Source organism: Solanum lycopersicum, chromosome 5 (assembly GCF_036512215.1).
Source record: "Solanum lycopersicum chromosome 5, SLM_r2.1".
NCBI classification, from domain to species: Eukaryota; Viridiplantae; Streptophyta; class Magnoliopsida; order Solanales; family Solanaceae; genus Solanum; species Solanum lycopersicum.
Genome location: NC_090804.1, coordinates 5,998,426 through 6,023,873, shown reverse-complemented (window position 1 = coordinate 6,023,873; position 25,448 = coordinate 5,998,426). Strand labels below are relative to the sequence as shown.

Here is a 25,448-nt window from a genome sequence, read left to right as displayed (position 1 = left end):
GGTACAGTACAAGTTCGAGTGTCGTTTAACCGTTTAAAAATAATTCAGAATATCTAAGATAGACTTATAGTGTGGTCTAACTCAATTTTTTGTTCTCACGTTGTAGTAAAGCTCAAATATTTCTAACAAAGAAATAATGAATTGATTTGGGGTGGTGGATATTTAGTTAACAATCATTATCGGTTAAATAGCTAAGAATTTGATTTTAAAAAATCACTTTGAAATAAGGATAAAAATTAGATGAATTATGATGCATATGAGTTGACGGATGATATTTTGCTCGAAAGCAAACACAGTCACATTATTTTTTAATCGAGAGTTTGAGATAGTCAAAAGTAAAAGTATGAAACGAATCTCTAAGTTAAATACTTTATATATCAAATAACATTAATACAATTATTTAATTGTATATCGGCTTATCGATTAACTCGTTAAGAGAAAAGCTCAATCCTTTAAAAATGAATAACTCGATAATAAAAAAATTAAAACTGTTACCAAAATCACTAAATCAATTATTCATTATCGATAAAAGAATAACTTTTACTTTTCAATTAAGATTATTGATTTTTGAACAACCCTAATATACGTTAAAGATAGTGATGACTACACTTTCAAATCCTGAACTTTATTACTTTATTTGGTTAGTATCCAAATGTAATTTGACAAACCATGTTTGGGCCTTCTAGTTTCTAATGGACCCAATTTCACTAAATTTGGGCCTCAACTGTAATTTCCTCATAACTTTCATCTTCCTCGCCTGAACCATTTTCCCACTCCACCGGCGGCCACTTCTCTCTACCGGAGACTTGAGTAAAAGATTGGGATTTACGTTTGTACTTTGAGGTTACTGCGCATTTTCACCTATTGGTTCGAATTCCGACGAGAGCCTCTTGATTTTTGCTATTTTGGGAACAAATTTGTATAGTTTGGAGCTTAAGCTTCCGAGAAAAATACCGGTATACCTCAAATCGACTCTATTTACTGCTTGTAGCTTGTTTGGATGCTTCTATATTTATATATTGATTATTGCTTTAATTTCGTATCATTAATCAGTGTGATTGCGTAGTAACCTTGTTTTTTCTTCTCATTTTGTCTCTGTTTATCATCTCATAATCCTATTTTATCATTTACTGTATCTTTTTGTAAAGGTTTATCTTTCAAATTGCGTATGTGTGACGATATGATGCATTATGAAGCTATATGTAACAACCATCCAAACAAAGTCTTTAACAATTTAATGTGTTGTGATTCAATTTTTTTAATATGTGCTCAATCTTAGGCTGTCACAAACTTTTTGATTCTCTATTTGTTAGAGAGAGAGGTATTTGAGTCTATGGAGTCTATCTTATCTATTGATTTTGGCTCTCAGGTTTATTTCTTATTGTTTTGTAAATTCCAGTTGGTTCATAGGCTTGTTTAATTTTTTATTAGTTTGCAGTGCACTTTTATACTGGTGGTGTTTTTATATCAGTTTTCCTTAGTCCTACTTAGATTTCACTTCTTTTGAGCTGAGGTTCTATCGAAACCGCCTCTCTCCTCCATAGAGGTAGTGGGTAAGGACTGGGTACTACATCCTACCCTCTCCAGACAATATGTTGTTGTTGTTTCCCTTAATCCTGTTCCTGTAGCTTGGTCTGAACTGGGATAATGCATTTTATGGAGTCTCATCTTTATTACAAAAATAAATAAATATTGGTATCATCAGGACATATCCCTGAGCAAAAGGATGAAAGAGAGTAAACTAGCCATCATTGAGTATAGGTAAGGCTCACCAAAACTGCTGAAAAAGAACCCAAATCTCTAAAAAAGTGAATTTGTAATAAAAAGCTAACCTTGATTGATCTTTTTTAAAGATTTGTATAACATATAGGAGCAATAAACTAGGAACTGTGTTAAAAGAAGCTACCGTCTGATAACAAATGATGTTTATTAAAATGCAATAACAAGGAAATCAAACAAATAAATAAGAAACAGATAGAACACATGGATAGAAGTAGAAATTAGACTGCGGAGGACAGAACTTAGTAGAAATAATGGATAAATCTAACAATTATATCATTAGATTTTTATCCTTGGAAGAAGGAAATGAACTTCTACAAGGAAGAAACCAAAAGAGGTTCAATATGGAGTTACAAGGGATAATCCCTAAATACTCACCAGAAGGAGTATTATCATCCAACGCTACCCCCCTAAAAGGGAAAAGAAAGAGACTATGTTCGGTTCTAATTAAGGTTTCAATACCCAAATTTTCCCTCAGCTAAGGCCTTAATAATTGAATGGGCCGAAACTGCAAGAATATCCATAATTAAAAAGATTTTTCCTGTTTCCTTGACTTGATTTTTTGGTTTCCACATCCTTTTAAAGCACTTATAACTCGATGTCAAATTGAAAGCCTTCAATGTCACGGGTGCTTCTACATCATTTTACGAGTAATATGTGTTCTAATACTAAGCTTTGCTTTTCAAACACCTTTATTTCATCAGAAGTCTTCAGCAGTAAAACAACAGAATAGTGCTGGACTATTAATTGAAGTGAAATATGTTCTTCTTAAAGATAATAGAGCATGTGGATCTTCAAAAAAGAAAATGACAATCTTGGATGTGTTGATTACAGGGTTGCTTCCAGTTTCGCGGAAGATGTCACTTTTCAGGCTCTCTAGAAGAGTCAATCCTTTACTTTCTTTAAACAGGACTCATCATTATCCACTTTCCACATCCAGGTGATTAATTAGCTATTTTACTTTTCTCTTAGTTCTTTTTCCCTTCTGGCATATCTGCATTGCCATGAGTTAATGGTAGTTGAGTGTGTCCCATATTGCTCAACCTATTCTTCATTGATTCAGGGAATATCTTGAAATTGTAGCGTCAAAAGATATAAATCTTGGGGTAATCAACAATAAATATGGACAAATCTTTGGTTTTGGATATCGAGGTTTCACATCAAGATGTGAGCTTAACAAATCTACTCTTCACAACTGCAAAGGGCCCTCCTTTTTGAGAGGGCAGAGTACAGTTACGTCTTGGCCAGTGTTGAATCTTCATCATCATTATGCAACTCAGGCTACTGCAACAGAGAATAAATCAAGGAAGATGCTCTTTTATTTGGTGGGTTTAGTTTTTGCTATGGTAGGGGCTAGCTATGCTGCAGTTCCCCTGTACAGAAGATTCTGCCAAGCCACGGGATATGGAGGTACAATTCAACGCCGGGAGGTCAGTTATTCTTCATTAATGTGGTTATGGATAGGCTTTCAAAGTCCTGAAATTAATGAAATTTACCACCTTACAGAGTGTTGAAGAAAAGATTGCCCGACACGAGAAAGATGGAAGAGTTACTTCCAGGTACTTCATATGTTGCTCACTTGAAGATCTTTTTTATTGTAACTTGCATGGGTACATTTAAAAGTTTTTTGTTCACTCATGTTATTAAAAATCATTGCTTCAAACTTAAAGAGATGAAGTGATGCAAAACTAGGGGACATCTCTCCATGGGTGGAGGCATGCGCTCTAGAGAAGTGTGCTCTCCAAACTATGAAGCCATACTGATACAGAGAAGAACCGGTCAATTCTTTAAATCTCAATGTTAAGGAGTTGCATTAATATTCGCATTATGTCTTATTAGATGCTGAAATGAGCAATTTTTATTGCAATTTGATTTAGTTACTAAAAGCAATGAGATTTTCTTGTGAATGGTGCACTTCACTTCAAAAAGAACGAGCTTTACTTCTCACTTTTGTTTCAAGCTTCATGGACCTTGTCGTTTTTTGTGCTTCTAAGAAGCATTGTTTCTCTTTAGTTCTTTCAATCTACTTTCCTAAAAGATAGTGAATAAGAAATACAGTGGTGTTCCTTGAAGCAAATACTACAGATAACTTGCAAATCCACCTAATTTCTAACCATTCCACGGGCCATTGGAGATTTCTCAATTATCAAAAGAAAAACATTATTTCTGGAAGAAATTTTTAATATGGTATGTTTTTAAGTGAAGCCTTTTTCACAATTTATTTATGTAACTCTTTTATATTTCATTAGGGAGATTGCAGTACAATTCAATGCTGATGTAGCAGACGGGATGCCTTGGAAGTTTACTCCAACACAGCGTGAGGTGCCTTTTCCGTTATAGGCATGTGTTATGTTCATTAATAGTTAGTCAACGTACTAGTGGTTTAGCATGCTTCGTATGTTCCACTTGATGTATTATCCTTATCTTGTGATTCAGGTAAGAGTAAAACCAGGAGAGAGCGCTCTAGCGTTTTACACTGCTGAAAATCGAAGTTCGACTCCTATTACAGGTGTATCAACATACAATGTGACCCCCATGAAGGTATTTGCTTATAAAATTAGGTGTGAGCGTAGTTTGTCCACCTCCCCTTGTTCTCTACAACCTTTAGGCAGCTTATGTGACTTCAAGACAGAACTCCCTAGTCCCTCCACCTATTGTCATATTTCAATGTTTTCCTCTATGGAACATCTCAAAACTGTAGATACTCCTCATAATTCTTATGTTATTTCTATTAGACAAGTCTTCTATTTCAGAGCCTCTTCCAAACATATTATAGGTCATAAATAAAGGAATCTTTTCTTTTAAAAATAAAGTTACAATATGATGTTTGAGAGTCAACTTTCATTGACGTTGGCACCAATTTGGTGCCACACCCTCTGTTCAAGAGCGTCACCGACATGAAGGTTTTAACTATCCGATACGGAACTTAATCGTACTCTCTAAAGAAAAGGAAGTGAAGGATGAGACCCCATGTCACTATGCTTTTTGAGACTCTCATAGATCATGTATCTACTACTGACGGTTATATATTTTGTAGTCCAGTCGTTTGCTCAAAATATATTGTTCTGAATAGATTAGTATAATTGACAACCATAATGGTGATGTGCCTTCAATTTCATAGCATAGTCACCCTAGTAGACCCATACTTAGTTGTTTCACCCTAGTAGACCCATACTTAGTTGTCAAATTCACACATCAAAAAAATAGTCATAACTATGCGCAACTTGCACCCTCTAGCGAGGTTATTCTTCATCTTTTATATTCTGATTGAACATCCATCTTAATTCATGGCATAGACATTTCTGCGCCATTTAACTTGTGGGTGTGTTAGACAGTAGTGGCATAATGTTCGCTCTCATATAACACTGCTAGTCTTATAGTTGTTCCATAAAACTTACCTTTTCGTTTAGTAGTAATCATTCTATCATGTAAAACCTTGATAGCCCTTTTCCATTTCAACCATACCATTTTTGAAGAGCATCTCAGTATCTCACCTAGATATCTATAAACACTACTCAAGCACCTCAACCCCGTCTAATCTCACATCATATTCACTCTTCTTATTTTGACTAAGCTCGTACTGCATTCGGTCTTTTGCTTTTCTTAAATCCCTTTCATTGTAGAATGATTCTCCACACTTCCATCTTTTGGATGACATCCTCATTGGTTTGGTCGATTAACACAATATGACCTCTATTTTCTTTTGTGTGTGTTAGCTCATCAATAATTAGGGCAAACAATTTCGGGCTTAATGCTGATCCTTCATGTTTGTCTTATCAGGCTGCTGTATATTTCAATAAAATACAATGTTTTTGCTTTGAGGAACAGCGATTGCTTCCTGGGGAGCAGATTGACATGCCTGTAAGTAGCTCCTCAACTTTCATTGCCTGAAGATTATTGCATCTATACCTCTTTTCATTCCAATGACACATTAATCAACTTGCATTTGTAGGTTTTCTTTTACATTGATCCTGAGTTTGAAACCGACCCCAAAATGGATGGCATAAACAATTTGATCCTATCATACACCTTCTTTAAGGTCTCGGACAAATAAAGAAGCTGCATAGCTCCCGCCACCTGGGCATGGTCACCACCAGATATGTAATTTACTGCAGCAATAACTTGATTTTTGTGGCTGACAAGGGAATGAACAGTGAAAACATTGTTTCACCTGTAGTTTGTGTTATTACTGGACCAAAAAAAAACTCATTTATCATCCTACTGCAATAATTTAAAAGATAACATAAAAATATGAAATGGCTACAACAATTGTAGCCTTTTCTTTAGCCATATTTTGTCTTTCTGTTTTGTTGGTTGATAACTGTTAAAACACTAAACTTGTTATGTATTGTACTTGTATGAAATCTAAGATGTCAATAACAACATACTCAATATAATCTCATGAGCTGAGTCTGAAGGTAAAGTGTACGACCTTATTCCTACCTAGTAGAGATAGATTGGTTGTTTCTGATAAACCCTCAATAGTTACAATAAACTAAAGATCAATATAGAACTTAAATTGAAAGACCTGATTTTAAGTACTTCTTAGAAGTGTGATTATTTCTTCTTTTGTTGTCCCTTTGACTTTGTTGATTATTTCTTCTTCTGTTATCCCTTTGACCTTGTTGCTTTTTTCTCCTTTGCGTAGTAATTGTGTGTTCATATTCTTCAATGAAATTTGAAAGCCATTTTGGATTTCCAGTAGAAATCATGAAATATCCAATAGAAAATCCAATACATAGTCCACATCCATAGCCCAAAAGAACCGCCTTCCATTCAATGAGGAATTGAGAATTGATTTCTTGATCTAGCAATGATGATGTATCATTTCCTTCTTCTACCCCTTTATTATGACAACGTCTCGTAACTGGGTATCCATGTAATCCAATATTACTTTGGAATGCATATGAATTTTCCCCAAAGGTTGCAAATTGACGTCCGTGAGGTATGCATCCTGTGAGACGATTGTAGGAGAGATCCAACCAAACAAGATTTGAAAGAGAAACGAGTTGTTCTGGTATCTCTCCTTCAAGCAAGTTGTCTGATAGGTCCAATAGCTCAAGTGTTTGCATCTTTGCTATTTCTACAGGAATGGGACCAGAAATTTCGTTGGAGGAAGCAGAGAACACTCTTACATTGATCAAGTTACCTATTTCTGGAGGAATATGACCTGCTAACTGATTTGAACCAAGATAAGTTTCAATAAGATTGACGAGTTTCCCTATTTCTACAGGAATGGAGCCAGAAAGGCGATTTCCATAAAGACACAAATAGGTCAAGTTGTTCAAATTCCCTAATGAAGTAGGGATAGAACCTTCAAGAAGGTTAGTATTTAAAGCTAGCCGAGTTAGAGACCTTAGGTAACCTATTTCTTTTGGAATCGAACCATTCAACTGGTTCATAGAGATGTGGAAGGTCCCAAGCTTGGTTAGTGAATCGATTTGTGGTGGGATTGTGCCTGAAATATAATTGTTGGACAAATCAAGACGGACAAGATTAGTGAGTTTACCAATTTCAAGTGGAATGATTCCAGAGAAATGATTTATACTAAGATTAACATATTCAAGAAAAATGAGAGTCGAAAAAGGAAAATCATAGAGTGTGTCAATAACACTTGCATTTGTAATATCCAAACTGTTTACCCTTCCATTAGAACATTTAACTCCATTCCAATCCCTGCATTCACTAGAATTTTGTGTCCATGAAGCCAATAATGAATCATTCTTATAATGCAAAGTTGATTTCCATTTTAGGAGAGAAGTTGCTTCCTCAATAGAAGCAAAAGTAATTGTGAAGAGATATAAGAGTGAAAAAATGAAGTAGAGGAAATATTTTGGTAACCATCATTATTGATTTTCAGTTGATTATTTTGGTTTTTGATCAAGAACTTGTATTTTTTTTAAATAGTGTAGCAGGTCTGGCTAGTCAATGAGTCTTCATTTTCTCAGCTTGTGAAACACAAGAGTAGACTTTGGAGTCAATGACTCTTAAATTGGCCTAAGTTGTAATGAAGATGTTGAAATTGTAGTACAATTCAATGAGTCAATGATTTGTCTTCTGTCGTGTTTTTTGGTTGATAAATGTGATCCACTTCCCTGGTTAAGTGTTGTACTAGTACTAAAAACTAAGATGTCGACACCAACATATTCCATGTAATTCTACAAATGACGTTTGGGAAGGGTAGTGTGTGTGCAGATTTTACCCTTACCTTGATAAGATTGTCGAGTTCCCCTATTTCTTTGGAAATGGAGCCAGAAAGGCGATTATAAAAATACAAATAGGTCAAGTTGTTCAAATTTCCTAATGAAGTTGGAATAGAACCAAGAAAATTTTGAATTCTTATTTCATAATTTTGGCATGGATACTCTAGAGGTGGCGGGTATGATTCACCAGGTCACTATGAAATGATTCTAAAAAAAAATGGGCGAAACAAAGTCTATAAGTAATATTTTTAAAAATTTATGAACTAATACGTACGAAAACTAAGAAAATCCTGAATTCTTGTTTCGTAACCCCCTAAATACTTGAAATAAAATAACATAGAATCCTCTAGAGGTTGTGAATATGATTCACTAGATGATCCTAAAGTTTTTTGAATCAACAATGTTTAACTCCATGATTCAGCATTTGTAATATATATTCAGCATGTTTACATTACCCAACATTTAATTCCTTCTGGAAAATGCTGATTTTTTGCTCAGAGATTGTGCCTGAAATATAAGTGATGGACAAAACAAGATAGATAATATTAGTGAGTTTACCAATTTCAGATGAAATGGTATGAGACAGATGATTTATGCTAAGACTAACAAATTCAAAAAAAAAAAAAAGTCAGACACAAATGGAAAATTATGGAGTAACACACGCGAAAATTAAGAAAATTATGAATTTTAATTTTATATAATCCTTCAATACTAGAAAGGGTGGCGTGGATCCTCTAGGCAATGAATATGGCTCACTAGGTCATTACGAATGATTTTAAGAAAATATTGATCAATTTAAGCCGGTCAGTAATATTTTTAGAAGTTTATGGACTGTTACATACACATCCAAATGCTATAAAAAAAAATGGTGTGAATCATATAGAAGCTAACAAGTATGGTTCACCAGATCATTACAGGATGATCTTTAAAAAAAATCCGTCAAAAAGAGCCGACCAGTAATATTTTCAAAATTTATGAACTAATTAATGCTCACGAAAAACTAAGTAAATCCTGAATTCTTGTTTTGTGACCCCTAAGGCCTGTTGTAAAAAATAGTGTGGATCATGTTGAAGCTATGAGTATGGTTCATCATGTCATTACGAGTGATACTAAAGAATTGGGGATCAAATAGAGCCAACCAGTCATATGTTAAAAAATTCATGAACTAAATTGGGGATCAAATATAGCCAACCAATCATATGTTAAAAAATTTATGAACTAATACATGTGAAAAATTAATAAAATTTAGAATTCATATTTTGTATATAAATTGTGTTGAGTCTAGACAAATTTGAAATTAAACTAGATTTGGTTCAAGTGCAATATAAAACTTGAACTAGTTACACTAGAGAAGACTTCAGGAATACTTTTTCCCTTTAGAAAATGCCCAACTTTTTGCTCTTTTCCTTCACAACTCCATAAAGGTTTCTTCGGAGCTGACAAAAGAGGTAGCTCAGATGGTAATAATCTTTCACCTCCAACCTCAAAAGTATAGGCTCGAGTCACCGGCAGAGCAAAAAGGGGGAGCTTTCACCTTGCTCCCTTGACAGTTCGAACCAAAGAACTGAAGAAAGAATATGGAGGATGCTTACTATTTGAGAAACTCCCTCTTTGTTATTAATAAAAGAGAAAATAAGCAACAAAGTTTGCATTTCAGAAATGGAAAAAAATCTTCCTCATGAGGTTATATTATTTATTTATATTCCTCTAATAACATAAAATTGATGTGAATATATAAGCTAAGAAAATATTTGAGAAAAGTGAGACAAAAATGGAAAATCATGGGAGTGTAACACACATGAAAACTAAGAAAATTCTGAATTGATATTTCATAATTCCTAAATAATATAAAGGGCGTCATAAATCCTCTAGAGGTGATGGATATATATAGTTCACTATATCATTACAGATAATTCTAAAAAAAATATTGACAAAATAGAGTCCGTCGGTAATATTTTCATAAAGTTAATGGATTAACACATGAAAAACTAAGACAATTCAAAATTCATATTTTATGGACCTCTAAATGCTTTAAAAAATGGTGTGGATCATGTAGAAGCTATGAGTATGGTTCACCAGATCATTAGAGATGATCCTAAAAAAGATCGACATAAAAGAGTCTATCAGTAATATTATTAAATATTTATAAATTAATACACACAAAAAACTGAGTAAATCATGAATTCCTATTTTATTACCCCAAAATACTATAAAAAGTAGCATAGATCATGTAGAGGCTATGAGTCTAGTTCATTAAGTCATTACGGGTTATTCTAAAAAAATTGGATCAAACAGTGCCAACTAGTGATATGTTAAAAAATTTATAGACTAATATTCATAAAAAATTGAAAAAAAATCTAGAATTCCTGTTTCGTGACCCCTAATTGCTAAAACAAGTGGCTTGGATCCTGTAGAGGCTATGAGTATGATTCGCCAAGTTATTATATATGGTTTTGGTAGTATTTGCACCAAAAAGTGTTGGGTTTGAGGCCTTTTTCTCTTTCTATGTGGATAAATAAAAATTTAAGGTTTTGAATCTTCTTTCCTTTACTTTGTGGATAAATTTACCACAGATTTGACTAGCCACGTTGGCCCATAAGCTCAATATTATGGTGCATATGTAAGACTTTCTTTTAGGTCTTATTTTGAAAAGAATCAGAAGAGTTTTGAGAGCAACCATATAGAGAGAAAAGTGAGAAAGAGCAAATTTTCGCACAAGCCCTATGAGCCTAAATTGTGATTTCCGCTTCATGTTTTTATCCGATTGAGCTGATTTTTGGACAACTTGTTTCTTTCAACTTAATCTTTGATTGGGAACTGGGAGAGGGTGATTTGGAGTCCTGTAGCTTCAAATTTTTGCTCGTGAATAGTAGCTGCGATTTTTTTTTTATTCCTTTTATTTCTCTAGCTTTTGGTGCTATCTTGTAGTTGTGTTGCTCATTGTTTTGCACTTTGTCGGTGACCATTTTAGAGACACTTTTGAATCTCTTGTTTATTTTAGTGAAGCTTTGGCCTTGTGATTTTTACTCTTCAAACCGAAGAGGTTGTCCACGTTAAATTTGGTGTCTCTTGTGTTGATTTAGTTTTCTTGCTTGGTGATTTGTTTGCTGCCCAAATAATTTTATTCTTCCATTATTTTATCTTCTCTTGGTTCAAATAGAAGGGAAAGTTTTGACTTGGATTTTCTTCCGCTATAACCCTATCGTGCATACTTATTTTGTGCTTGCCTTTTTCATCAAAAAGAGCCGGTCAATAATATTTCAAAGATTCACAGACTAATAATATACACGAAAAACTAAGAAAATTCGAAATTTTCTGTTTTGTGATTCCTAAATGCTATAAAAGATGACACGGATCATGTAGAAGTTCTTGATTACTAGGTCATACAAATGATCCAAAACAAACTTGGGTCAAACAGAGCCGGTTAATGATATTTTCAAAAATTTATGAATTAACACATATAAAAAATTGAGAAAATCTTAAAATTTTATTTCGTGATTCTAAATGCTAAAAGAAAGTGGCATGATTCCTCTGGAAACTTTGGTTTATGATTCACTAGATTATTACGGATTATTCTAAATGGAATGTTTGCATACTATATCCATATATTGCACTTGTACAATTGTATTTAGTCAAATCGAATTTGAAATTTAACCTAATTTGGTTTAAGTGGAATATAAAACTTGAACTAATTACCAGAAAAGACTTCATGGGAATGTTTTTTCCTTTTGGAAAATGCCCTTTTTTTTTCTTTCTTTTTTTTTTTTGCTCTTTTCCATCGCAACTCCATAAAGGTTTCTTCGGAGCTGACAAAAGAGGTAGCTCAGATGGATTGATCTTTCACCTCTAGCCTTAAAATTATACGTCCGAGTCACCAACAAAACAAAAAGGGAGATCTTTCACCTCCAACCTCAAAATCATAGGCTCGAGTCACCAACAGAGCAAAAAAGGGGAGCTTTCACCTTGCTCCCTTGACGATTCGAACCAGAAATCTCGAGAATGAATGTGAAGGATGCTTACCATCTGAGCAACTCCCTCTTTGTTATTGAAAAAACCTTTATAAAGTTGTGAAGGAAAAGAGAAAAATGAGCAACAAAGTTTGCATTTCACAAATGGAAAAGAATCTTCCAATCTTCCTCATGAAGTTATGTTATTTCTTATATTCCTCTAAATTCTAATAAAACAAATTGATGCAAACCTTTAAACGTTGACTCTTCATTAGTAAGTTTACCAATTTCAGGTAAAATAGTGCCAAGACAAATGATTTAAGCTAAGACATTTTGAGAAAAGTGAGACAAAAATGAAAAATCATGGGAGCGTAACACACATAAAAACTAAGAAAATGCTGAATTTCTATTTCATAATCCCTAAATAATAAAAAGGATGGCGTAGATCCTCTAGTGGTGATGGATATGGTTCACTAGATCATTACAAATGATTCTAAAAAATATTGACAAAAAAAGTCCGTCGGTAAATATTTCAAAAAGTTCATGGGACTAACACATGAAAAACTAAGAAAATTCTGAATTCATATTTTATGGACCTCTAAATGCTATGAAAAATGGTGTGGGTGATGTAGAAGCTAGAGTATTGGTTCACTAGATCATTACGGATGATCCTAAAAGAAATCAGCATAAAAGAGTTAATATTTTTAGATATTCATAAATTAATACACACAAAAAATTGAGAAAATCATAAATTAATGTTTTGTGACCCCTAAATACTATAAAAAGTGGCGTAAATCATGTAGAGACTAGAGACTATGAGTACGGTTCATGATCAGGTCATTACCGATGATCCAAAAATAAAAAATTGGATCAAACAGAGCCAGAAAGTAATATGTTTAAAAATTCATGGACTAATACGCACAAAAATTGAGGAAAATTCTAAAATTCATGTTTGGTGACCACTAATCATATCATATATTATTATAAGCGGAAAGCTCCTAACTTAAAAGTTGAATTACTATTTTGCCTTTATTTTATTCCTAAATTAAATTAAATATTAATATATAATTAATTTAATATTAAAATCATATTTAAATACATGCATCTAAACACAATGGTTTAAATTCTAATTATTTACATACTAAGTAATAATTATATTATATTATAGTAAATACTAAAAATAAGGTGTAAAGTCAAATTTTGAAAGACAAAAATATTTTATAGAAAATTGTTAGAAATTATTTCATAGAAAATTGTTAGGAATTACTTTTTTAAAAAAATAAAAATTATCTATTCTTTCTCTATAATTAATGTGTTTAAATGATTAAATTTGTTATCGTCTCTCTTGAGTTAGTATAATTTAAATGTATTGAATTATTAGTAAAAATAATTACCTTTCCTATACCCCATGTCTAAGATCACTTAACTTCTGAAAATTAACTTAAACAACTCTTCACATTTTCATCTTATCCAATGAATCTTTAGCTATATATATGTTTCATGAAAAATAATTTTTTTTTACCACTTGCCTCGTGTTGATGTGAATCATTAGGCAATTTTCAGGTACTTTTTTTTTGTTTTAAAATATTAATATTTGTTGATACTCATTAGAATGATATTTTGAATCATAAATTTTATCTTTACCATTTCAGATTGCTTTTTTTTTTTGTTACAGAAAAAAAACTCTACGCCTTGTGTATTTCTTTTTACTATATATATTGTTAGAATAAAAGACTTAAGAATGATATGACTATTGTGTTTTTTCTTATCTGTTTAATTTTTTTTTATTCTTTACCAATTATACTTCTTTAATATAATCTTCTATGAATTTATAAAAATAATATAAGTCTATTTTTATTAGTGCTGAAATTACTAATTCATGACATTTAGATTCGTTTTTAAATGTACTTTTATAATATTTATTTACTTTTATCTTTTCTTACTAATATAGTTTTTTGACTAGCTACATATTTGTGTACTTACTAATATGGAGCGTAATGAGAGATTATATATTCATATTATTAGATGCTACAGTAATTTAATTATTTTTCCATATTTCTTGCTTGATGGTCAATGTACTATTCGATTATTATGAATTTTATTTAATGAATAAAATATAAATTGTTTAAACTAATATTTCTAATTTCAACATTTTCTATATAATAATTCAACTAATCATAATAATTGTATGGGACAAACGTGCAACCCACGTTTTTGAAACTAGTATTATTATAAGTGAGAAACTTCTAACCTGAAAGTTGAATTACCATTTTACCCTTATTTTATCTCTAAAATAAATTAATATTAATACCTATTTAATTAATTAAATATTAAGTAAAAGTTATATTTAAATTCATGCATCAAATAAGATCTTAATGCATCATATATTTATGTAATAATTAAATGTAGATAATGAAGAGTCTAATAACCTTTCAACTTTAATTTGTTAGATAAGTGGGGTAATGAAGAGTCTATCAAATACACTCACACCACATTATATATATTCCTTGTTTTATTCAAGTTTGTAATCATGTTGCATAATACAGTAGGTTAGTCTACATCCCTCGTAAAATTTTCATTATCAGTTTGTAATTATAAGAATTCTTACTATTTTATTTATTTGTATTCTTTAAAATTTCATGCATATTCATCTTCTTTTTGTTGAGAAATATGTAAATTATGATAGTTACAAGATGAATATACTCCAATATGAAGTTGTAGTAAATATTTATTTTTCACATCTCCATCATTTTGAGTTTATAAATATAACTTTGTAGTTGATTACTGTATTTTTGTATTGGGATAATGTCCAAGTACCCCCTCAACCTATGCCTGAAATCTTAGAGATACACTTATACTATACTAAGGTCCTATTACCCCCTGAACTTATTTTATTAATAATTTTTTACCCCTTTTTAGCCTACGTGGCACTATCTTGTGGGCCCAACGATGATTGACTTTTTTATTTCAAACTAGTGCCACGTAAGCTAATAAGGGGTAGAAAATTACTTATAAAATAAGTTCAGGGGGGTAATAGGACCTTAGTATAGTATAAGTGTGTCTCTGGGATTTCGGGTATAGGTTGAGGGGTACTTGTGCATTTTCCCTTTTGTATTCATCATTTATCTTTTTAAACCAACATATTTGTACTTTTTCCTTTTTATATGTAATTTCAAATGTTCAAAAAAATTCATGTACTTAACTGTTATAGAGAGGTACAAAATAAGTGCAAAAGTAAAAATAAAATAAAAAATAATGTATAGTAAAAAAAATGACTAAATGATACATTGAATAATATTATTGTAGAATTCATTAATATATATATATATATATATATATATATATATATATATATATATATATATAGCTCAAGAAATATAATTTATCTTTATTCTTAACATATTTATACCTTCTTTTCTGTTTGTCTTATTTATTATTATTATATGATTATAGTTTTTTTATACATATGATATGTTTCGTCTAGAGTAAGTCATGTTTTATCTAGAATAAGTCTACTTTTAATAAAATGTAATTCAATTAGTATGAAAATATTTTTGTCTATATATTTTAATGTGATGTCTTTTTTATGGATGCCATGTCTTTATTTACTCTTTTTTTTCGTTTGAAAATTGTAATTTTTTCTATAAATTTGATGGTATACCGCCCGAACATTTTGTAATATTTTTCTTTATACATATCTTTTTTTATAGACAATTTCTTTTTTGATTATTAAAACTTATGTATAGCAATTAAAATATATTAATTCCTCTGATAAAATAAAATGTTTATTTTTCATGAGGTATTTAATATATCAAACCTCTAACATCTAACACAAGATTTTCATGTTATATTTTGTGCAGAGTTATATTCTTATGTTAAACTTACATATGCAAGGACTTAGATTTGAACTTAGCTATATAAATTAAAATTTTCTAATATCAATTAGGGGACAAACGTGCGATGCACATTCTGAGAACTAGTTGCTAAAACAAGTGTGGATCCTCCAGAGACTATGAATATGGTTTACCAGGTTATTTTATAGATGGTTCTGGAAGTATTTGCACCAAAAAGAGCTGGTCAATAATATTCAAAAAGTTCATGGACTACATACACGAAAACTAAGAAAATCCTGAATATTTTGTTTTGTGACTTGTAAGTCCTAAATGGTATAAAAGATGGTGTGGATCATGCAAAAATTCTTGTTCACTAGGTCATTACAAACGAACTTAAGAAAATCAGGTCAAACAAAGCCAGATGGTATATATGAACTAACTTACATAAAAAATTGAGAAAATCTTAAGTTCCTGTTTCACGATCCTAAATCCTAAAAAAGTGGCATGATTCCTCTAGAGACTTTGGTTTATGATTCACTAGATTATTACAGATTATTCTAAATTTTAATCGCACTTGTATAATTGTATAAAGAAAAAAACAATACATATGTTTGCATAATATATATATTAGACTTGTACAATAATATTTAGTCTAATCGAATTTGAAATTAAACTTATAGGCTTAAGTTGCTCATATGGTAATAACATTCACCTCCAACCTCAATATTATAGGCTTGAGTCACCAACAGAGAAAAAAGGGGAGCTTTCACCTTTTTGCTCCCTTGATAATTCGAACCAGAAATCTCAAAAATGAAAGTAAAGGATGCTTACTATCTGAACAACTCCCTCCTTGTTATCGTAAATGCCTCTATAAAGTTGCGAAGGAAAAGAGAAAAAGAGCAACAAAGTTTGCATTTCACAAATGGAAAAAATCTTCCTCGTGAAGTTATTTACTTTAATTATGTTACTTATATTCCTCTAATAAAACAAAATTGATGCAAACCTTTAAACTTTGACTCTTCAGTAAGGTTGCATTCATAAATTTCGACAACTCATATTTGATCTTTCCAGCTAACAGATCTGTTTGATCTTACTATCCTCTGACAAGCACTACATAAAAAAATAATCTTTAATGGTAATTAATTAAGGATAATAACTTGATTTCCCTAAAAACATAACTTGAGTAAAATTTACTCATTTAGAACTCTTTCGTAAAATGTCTCTAAAGTCTATAGCGGCTTTAAATTCAATGACATTAACTAAAACACTTTATCACTCTTTATGTTAATATATATTTGTTGCCACTAATATGATCTTAATTATACGTCGTATATTGGAATCCTGAAGCACCACCACGATCATGGCAGAGCCAGCCCTTCTATTAGGGGGTTTATCCAAACCTCCTTCGGTGGAAAATATTACTATTTATACATGATTTAAATTATTTTGTATGTATATATACTAAATGTTGAATCCCCGTACGTTGGTTCGTGTGTTTCGTTCTTCAGATTTTCAATCCCGTTATTAAAAATCCTAGCTCCACCTCTTACCACAATCCTCCAATACATACTCTTTTTGTTTCATTTTATTACTTGATCCTTCTATCAAAAATAAATGTTTCATTTTACAGAAACATTTTCCTTTAGAATGACAATGGAGCTAGCTATGGAAATGATATGAAAAGAAATTAAAGAAATAATGGAGCTACTGCACATTGAAGCAATGTAGGCAAAAGAAAATGTAGTTGTGATATATTCCTAAAACCTTAACACAATGATGATGATTAATGAAGATCATAGTATAGGGTTCACGTTTAGGTATGGAGAAAATTATGTGGGAGCACCACTGCCGAATGAGTCCTGCAATGCGCGATTCGAGTTTAGTTTGGGCTCCGTGGACTCCAAATATATAATCATATTTTCCAAACGAGATATTTAAAAATGGGAAGAACTGACATATGATTACAAATTCTTCTCTATCGATCGATGAACAACTTGTGTGTTATTATCTATACAACTCAAATCATTACTCAAAATCAAATTTAATAAGTACTATATTTATGTAAGTATTTTTTTTTTGTGCGTTTGAGACTTGATTAGAAAGTTGTAACACATGTAATATTATTTTGCAAATATGTACATTAATATTTTTAAAATTATAATATCTTCTAAAGAAAAGTTAGACTCAATGCAATCCACAGTCCACATGGTATTAGGTTGAGTTTGTGTTTGTTCGTTTTAAGGCCCAACCTAGCCCGATTCATATACTGAGTCGGTCCATATTGACAGCTCGAGTTTGTGTTTGTTGTTTTAAGGCCCAACCTAGCCCGATCCATATACTGAGTCGGCGTATATTGACAGCTCTAATATTAAAACTACTATTATAAAAGGAAAAGAAAACCCTAATATCAAGAAGAAACTAGGGCTCCTTCTGTCTCAATTTTTGAAAGAGTAACACTCTTCATTTCCAAAAGATTTTTGTTTCTCCTTAAATATGTAGGCTATATTAGCCAAAACAAAGTTTTAATTTGGTGATTTGGGATCTTTAGTAATTCAGCCAACCTGAAAAGATAAAGATCTTTTTTCTATGTTAGATATCATGATTTAGGGTTTAATTTCAAGATTTAGAAAAAATAACTACTTTTATTGGGTTGAATATGATATGTGTTTCTAGTTGTTTGGTGAGAATTGATTTTGTAAGTCAATTCAATTTTTATTTTTTTTAGTTTTATGCATAAAAGATCCTTCATTTTTACACATACAACAAGATATGAAAATGTACATCATTTTTTTCTATTCAATTTATAACTTGCATAAATTTGATTTTCTCACTTGTTAGGTGTTGATATGAGATGATTTTTTTAATACAAAATCTAGAAGGTCAATGTATCGGGTAAGTTGCTCGGACTTAGATGTGGATATCCGACATAGATATAGATAGATTAGAGTTAAATTTAAAAAAAAATAATCTAAATTTTAAGATTTGTGATAAGGATCGAGTTAGTTAAACGGGAGATAAGTGTTTCTATTTGTTTGGTGGATGCATGAGATGAAAAAAATAGAAATGCTAGTAGAAGTTTTGAGGAATTAAGATCACTTTTCCCTTTTACAAAATTAATAAAAGAAAATGATCTTTTCAGATATTCATATGTATTTGTACTAAATCTATGTTTGTGTATACAAGATTTATATTCTCTTTATCTTAGATTCTCCGAATTTTACAAGCCTGAGATTGATTTACTTTGTGTATTGTCAATTTCAGGGTCTCTTACCCGAGGTACTTGTACTTGCGATCTATTTTACAACTGCTAAAGATCAAGAGCTCTCTTCGGCAATCATTTTTGTTCAAACATAGGAAGTGACTGCTCGCCACTATTGTTGTCGTGGGCTCGTATCAATTGTCCCATGAAATAATCTGTTGTACTACATCAGTGTTCCCGTTCTAGTTGTTGTGCACATCAAATATTTTCTGAAGAGTTTGTAGTTCGCGATACAGTTGGATATACTTTTAGAGAAGACATGTCATAGAGGAGACTACCTGATCTTAATCCTATAATCTAAGTTCATTGTCACACTGTTCAAGCTTTGATTGAGAGTGACTATGAATTTGTTGGTGGATTAAGAAAAGGTTGGTTACCTCTATGGTCTTCAAGAAGCATATCAAGGCTACAACTAGCTGCATAATTGTTACTTAGATATACTTTTGGAAGACCTGTCACAGAGGAGATTACTTTTTTTCTAATCCTATTATTTTAGTTCGTTCTCTTACTTGTCAAGCTCTGGTTGAGATTTATGACAAGTATGATTGTGACTTTGATTGGTGGGATTAGAAAAAAATGAGTTTCCTCTATGGTTGGTCTTCTAAAAGCATATCATGGTAGCAACTGGTGTATAAAGTGTGGTAGAATTGAATTTCAACCACAAACTACTCTGGAAAAGTGTTGAGGTGCATAATGATTACCTTGATATACCTTCGAAAGACCTGACATAGAGGAGCTTATTTTTTTGTAATCCTATTATTTAAGTTCATTGTCTTACTTGTCAAGCTCTGGTTGAGATTTATGGCAAGTAGGACACTATGGATTTGATTGGTGGGATTAGAAAAAGATAAGCTTCCTCTATGGTCGGTCTTCTAAAAGCATATCATGGTAGCAACTGGTGTATAAAGTGTGGTGGCATTGAATTTCAACCACAAACTACTCTGGAAAAGTGTTGAGGTGCATAATGGTTACCTAGATATACCTTCGGAAGACTTGTCACATAGGAGCTTACTTTTTCCGAATACTATTGTTTAAGTTCATTGTCCTACTTGTCAAGCTCTGGTTGAGATTTATGGATTTGATTGGTGGGATTAGAAAAAGATATGTTTCCTCTATGGCTGGTCTTCTAAAAGCATATCAAGGTAGCAACTGGGGTGGCTATATTGAACTTTGCCGCCAAAGAAGTAGCTTTCTTGATTTCCCATCTGGTGTTTGATGTAGCATAAGAAGTAGTTACTTTACTACATAGAAAGAACTTGTTATCTCATTTTTTTTCCAATTTTGAAATTGAAGAGCTACTGGCACTATTCAACATTCAATATCTTCGTCATTTATAACCTTACACATGATAAATATTTTTTTTTGAAAACGGTTGAAAAGGCGAGGACAAAGGTTAATCGATTGTTGGCATCCCACCACCTAGTCTACCGATTTAGCCTCCCTTACGGGTTCATTTCACATCATTCTTGTACCTCGCTAGCTTTTGATTAATTACACAAATACTTGTATATAGGAATTTTGAGATTCAAACTTCTAAATCTCGACTCTCATTCATATAAAAAAAAACACCTTTAAAAATATCAAACTTTTTTTCCAACTTCAAACAATAAATATAGTCGCCCTCGTTTGAATTTTTTTAAAATACCTACTTAGTCCTCTTAAATCTCAATAATTAATCTTCATTGTCTTTTCGTATTATTTCTTCATAGAACAACTAAATACAACCCTAATAATATAACAAGAAAAAGAGTGAAATAATTATTAGGCATACAAGTTAGTCACGTTACATCTAGCCACCAAAATTTGTTAACATGTGATGGATATCAAAAACACTCACATTCGATCATTTTGTAAGTTGGAGTGTTCAACTGACACATAAATTTTAGTGTTGTTTATATAATCATTTTGTAAGTTAGAGTGTTCAACTGACACAATATAGACGCGTTAACGGTTAACTTACCAATTGAGGCTAACTTTATGTATATGTTTATATATTATGCCTCTTTTTTTAAATGAAACACATCATCAGTTCTTTACAATAAGCTAATAATAAGTTTGTTACCTATTTTAATGCTATTATACAATTTTTAACATGAATGATATGTGTACTAAAAATGATCCAAAGATGGAGATTTAGTCAAATCCTCCCACAGTTCTCTCATTCATCCACTTTCCCTTTTCTCACGCTTTTCCTTTACTTCTTTAACTCATTCAAAACAACTATCTTATCTTATCTCATTTGCAAACAAGAACACTCTATTTTAATTTTGACATTTGAACATCACATCTATTTTTATATTGTTTGTTTACTACAATTTGCATTGAATATGGCTTCTCAAAAGGAAAGAGAAACTCATGTTTACATGGCCAAGCTCGCCGAGCAAGCTGAGCGTTACGATGGTTAGTTTCATTTATTTTCCCAAACCTCTCTATAACAATGTCGTTTGTATGGATATCTTTTTGGATGTTGTATATAACGAAATGATGTTATAGAGAACATATAATATACTATGAAAAATTAATCTTTATAGGAAAATGTTACAGAAGGGTTTGACTGTACTTGAGACGGATTCTTTGATTTAGAAGTAGTAGATGCTCCTCTTAATTTTATACATGATTATAGTAGTAATTTCTATGTACAAGATTTGGAAAACAGAACATATGAGTACAATGATGAAAAATTGGTTACTTACTCGCGATATGCATCAAAGCAATAAATGCATGACATGTGTCTTTTATATAAAAAAAAAATCCGGTGATATTTATGATCTAGTGTGATGTATGGAATATATGACGAAGGTAGATCTATTGATTACCTTTCAATGCACAATTAATTAGACATGCAATTGCTTCGATTTGAATGATCAAGTGATGACTCGGACAAAAAGAAGAAAAAACCGAAGTGACTTAGTCACTCTCTGATATAATAACTATTAGTTGAGTGACAGTATGAAAAATCAATTCGATTTTTTATTTTTTGTTGATTGATAACTAAATAGTAAAAAGTTGAATCTTGGTTTGTGAATATTGAGTAGTTCTTAAATGGAATGTATAAATCTTGATTTTACAGAGATGGTTGAGAGTATGAAGAAAGTTGCAAAACTTGATGTGGAATTGACAGTAGAGGAGAGGAACTTGCTTTCTGTTGGCTACAAGAATGTCATTGGAGCTCGAAGAGCTTCATGGCGTATTATGTCTTCCATTGAACAGAAAGAAGAGTCGAAAGGGAACGAGCAAAATGTCAAGCTGATAAAAGGCTATCGTCAAAAGGTCGAGGAAGAGCTCTCGAAGATTTGCTCTGATATTCTTGATATCATTGACAAACATCTCATTCCATCTGCTGGCACTGGTGAAGCTACTGTCTTCTATTACAAAATGTAAGTCAATCGAGTTTTCTTTTTAAACCGTGCTTCCTATAGTATCATCCCCTATGGTCATTGTTATACCAACATTTGCTTTGTTATAATCGATGGACAAGGTAATAGGGTTAACTAGTAGATAAGTTGGTGGGAGGTAGATAATACCCCGTGGAACTAGTCGATGTGGATGCAAGTTGGCTACGGACTGTGATTTGAAAAAGAGAAAAGAAAAAGAGGTTGAATATGGTTTGTGAAGAATCTGGCTTACATGTAATCTCCCAATCTCCGATCCCCGGGAGAGAACAAGGAGATTTATCACATCAATATGATGATTGAAATGAAAATCATAAGCACGACCGTGATCCTTGTGGTCCAACATAATCAAGCTGCCATCATCAACACTAACACAAGCATGAGACTTTTTGGTAGCGCCACTGAATCAGATGTTTCAAAATCGAACTCTTTCAATTTTCGATATATTTTTAATAGATCTACCTTCTTATCTTTATCATTCTTGTTCAGGAAAGGTGACTATTTTCGTTACCTCGCTGAGTTCAAGACTGATTCCGAAAGGAAAGAGGCTTCTGAACAATCATTGAAAGGCTATGAGGCAAGTTACTCCTTAGTCGATTAATCGATGCACATTACTTGGAATACCACTTGATTTTGCATCTTTTTGCTCCTTTTAGGCTGCTACTGCCACTGCAAACACTGATCTCTCTTCAACTCATCCGATTCGTCTTGGTCTTGCTTTGAACTTCTCTGTTTTCTACTACGAGATCATGAACTCTCCTGAAAGGTAACATTTTTAACCAATCTTGATTAATACATTAACAACAACAATGTACCGAGTGTAATCTTAATGTTATACATATATGATATGATATGATATGATAATATGACTCAACTTGCAGGGCATGTCACTTGGCTAAACAAGCTTTTGATGAGGCAATTGCAGAGTTAGACACTTTAAGTGAGGAATCATATAAGGACAGTACCTTAATTATGCAGCTATTGAGAGACAATCTCACTCTATGGACTTCTGATTTGCCTGAAGATGGAGGTAATTAATTATCGTAAACAATTACTAATATAAAATGGATGAAGGTGATCCATGATGTAACTGATAAAACTATTGTCATATGACCTAATGGTCACGGGATCCATCTCTGGTGGAAACAGCCTCTTGCAGAAATGTAGGGTAAGGCTTCATACAATAAACCCTTGTGGTCCGACCCTTCCTCTGACTACACGCTTAGTAGAAAAACGCTACTTTTGCTACTTTTTGTTAGAAGTTATATGCACTGACAGTGTAAACACACCCCTCATCCCTATCTGTAAAAATAGAATTTCATATTTGTAGAAAATGGTAAAGAGGCTTCTATGATATCATCGACTGTAAGGAAGTAGAAATGAAGTGTTGTTACCTTGCAAACTTGACCTTGTTTCTCCTTGCAACAAACATGCACGAACCATTCACAGATAGTCCAAAATCTCGATAGTTAGCTCTCAGACTTCCAGTCAAAAAACAACGTCAATGAAGCCGTGCAGGTCTCTATTCCATTAAGGGGATTGTAACTTTCCATAATTTTTTGTCACTCAACGACTGAACCTTTGCTTATTTCTTTTTCTGAGGATCGACGTATCAAATAATTTTCCTTTTCCATTTTTCGACGAATCAACCATTTTCATATAATAGGTCAGGTACCATATATACCATTTTCATGAAGTTACAAATTAATGCTTATCGAGAGATTTAGTCGCAACCACCTTATAAATGACTTTATTATGTGTCAAAAAAATAACTCGTCAGTGCATAGAACTTAAACTCACGCAAAAAAAAAAAAAATCTTTTCGAAGCAATACTGAAGATAAAGATGTTTTACAGGTGAAGAGAATGTGAAGACTGATGAACCAAAAGCTGTTGAACCAAAATCTGCTGATGCAAAATCAGCTGAAGCAAAATCTACTGAGGCAAAATCTGTTGAACCTGAAGTAAGTTACATAACTTTAACTTTTTGAAGCTTATATGACTCTTCTAACATCAAATTTTTATTTTCTTGGCATCATCACAGGAGGCATCAAAAGATAAACAATAGTCGATACGCGCGCCAAATTACAACAGGATTTATTTTTTTTCTCAGTTTTACAAGACAAAACTGCTTTTGCCATAGTCTCATTAGAAGAATTAAGATGCAATTTATTGATTGATCATCTGATTTTATTCTTTTACTAGTTTGAGACTTGTTCACTGATTTTTTGTTTTTTATTTACTCATGTTGTTTATTGTGGAAGAGTTATCATCTAAACAACAGGCACATTTTGTATTACTTAATAGTATCTTCTTTCTTTTTCTTTTTTTTTTATGTTCAATCATTTATAGTTATGCATTGTGTTGTTGTCCGTTCATATTAATAGTCGTAGTATTGCTCTTGTAGTTTCTTGTTTTTCGATTTATGTGATTATTATATGTTGATTCCTTGTACCACGAGTCACGACTATTGTATTTTTTTGTTGTAGTTTTGTTACTATCTGTTGTTTCCAAGTACTTTTTTTTTTCACTTTTTTGAAATTTATTGAAAATGAAATTGTGTTTTATTAACTTGTTGCAAAAAATGGAATAATGTCCATATTTGAATATACTCAAATACAACTTCAAAAGCGAAAAGTGAGTTGGAAAATGGCTTTTTTCGAGTTGGATTTGGAATTTTCATGATCGAACATTGATTATAAGGTAAAAAAAAAAATTATTGACATATTTCATGGCCAAACAGATATTCGAGATCAACCATTGTATCAACTAAAGCTTGAACAAATGAGAAACATGCACCATATATATACTACCTCCATCAACCAAAGAGGAATGCACCTAGTTGTCATCTCTTGCTGGAATTCAAACCTCGTGATCGATATTGGAAACATCCTTAGTTCCCCGATTCATTCCTTAGCACGAAATCCATCATTATCATTTACGAGGGGTGGATAAGCAAGAAGGAATCCCCAATGGTTAGACTAACTGATCGAGAAGGTTAGCAAAGTTTCTTATATAGTGAAGTGAAAGATCTTTT

General features: G+C 32.1%; 3 protein-coding genes across 3 annotated transcripts; 2 read left to right on the top strand and 1 right to left on the bottom strand.

Annotated features, from left to right (window-relative positions):
* The first annotated feature begins 675 nt into the window (after positions 1–675).
* On the top strand, positions 676–6,176 carry LOC101246346 (cytochrome c oxidase assembly protein COX11, mitochondrial). The gene is made up of 8 exons (XM_004239014.5): positions 676–956; positions 2,614–2,719; positions 2,843–3,209; positions 3,286–3,338; positions 4,029–4,101; positions 4,216–4,320; positions 5,560–5,640; positions 5,732–6,176. The coding sequence occupies exons 2-8, from the start codon at positions 2,637–2,639 to the stop codon at positions 5,831–5,833; spliced, it is 864 nt and encodes a 287-aa protein (XP_004239062.1). The 5' UTR covers positions 676–956; positions 2,614–2,636; the 3' UTR covers positions 5,834–6,176.
* LOC101264120 (MDIS1-interacting receptor like kinase 2) lies at positions 5,922–7,740 on the bottom strand. Its single transcript, XM_069297848.1, is given in 2 exon segments — positions 5,922–7,581; positions 7,583–7,740. Coding segments are annotated over 2 exon segments (1,332 nt in total). The 5' UTR covers positions 7,627–7,740; the 3' UTR covers positions 5,922–6,293.
* A 13,440-nt stretch (positions 7,741–21,180) lies between these two features.
* LOC101246054 (14-3-3-like protein GF14 iota) lies at positions 21,181–24,734 on the top strand. Its single transcript, XM_010322572.4, has 7 exons — positions 21,181–21,421; positions 22,092–22,398; positions 22,903–22,990; positions 23,070–23,179; positions 23,295–23,443; positions 24,269–24,375; positions 24,456–24,734. The coding sequence occupies exons 1-7, from the start codon at positions 21,349–21,351 to the stop codon at positions 24,477–24,479; spliced, it is 858 nt and encodes a 285-aa protein (XP_010320874.4). The 5' UTR covers positions 21,181–21,348; the 3' UTR covers positions 24,480–24,734.
* Positions 24,735–25,448: the final 714 nt, after the last annotated feature.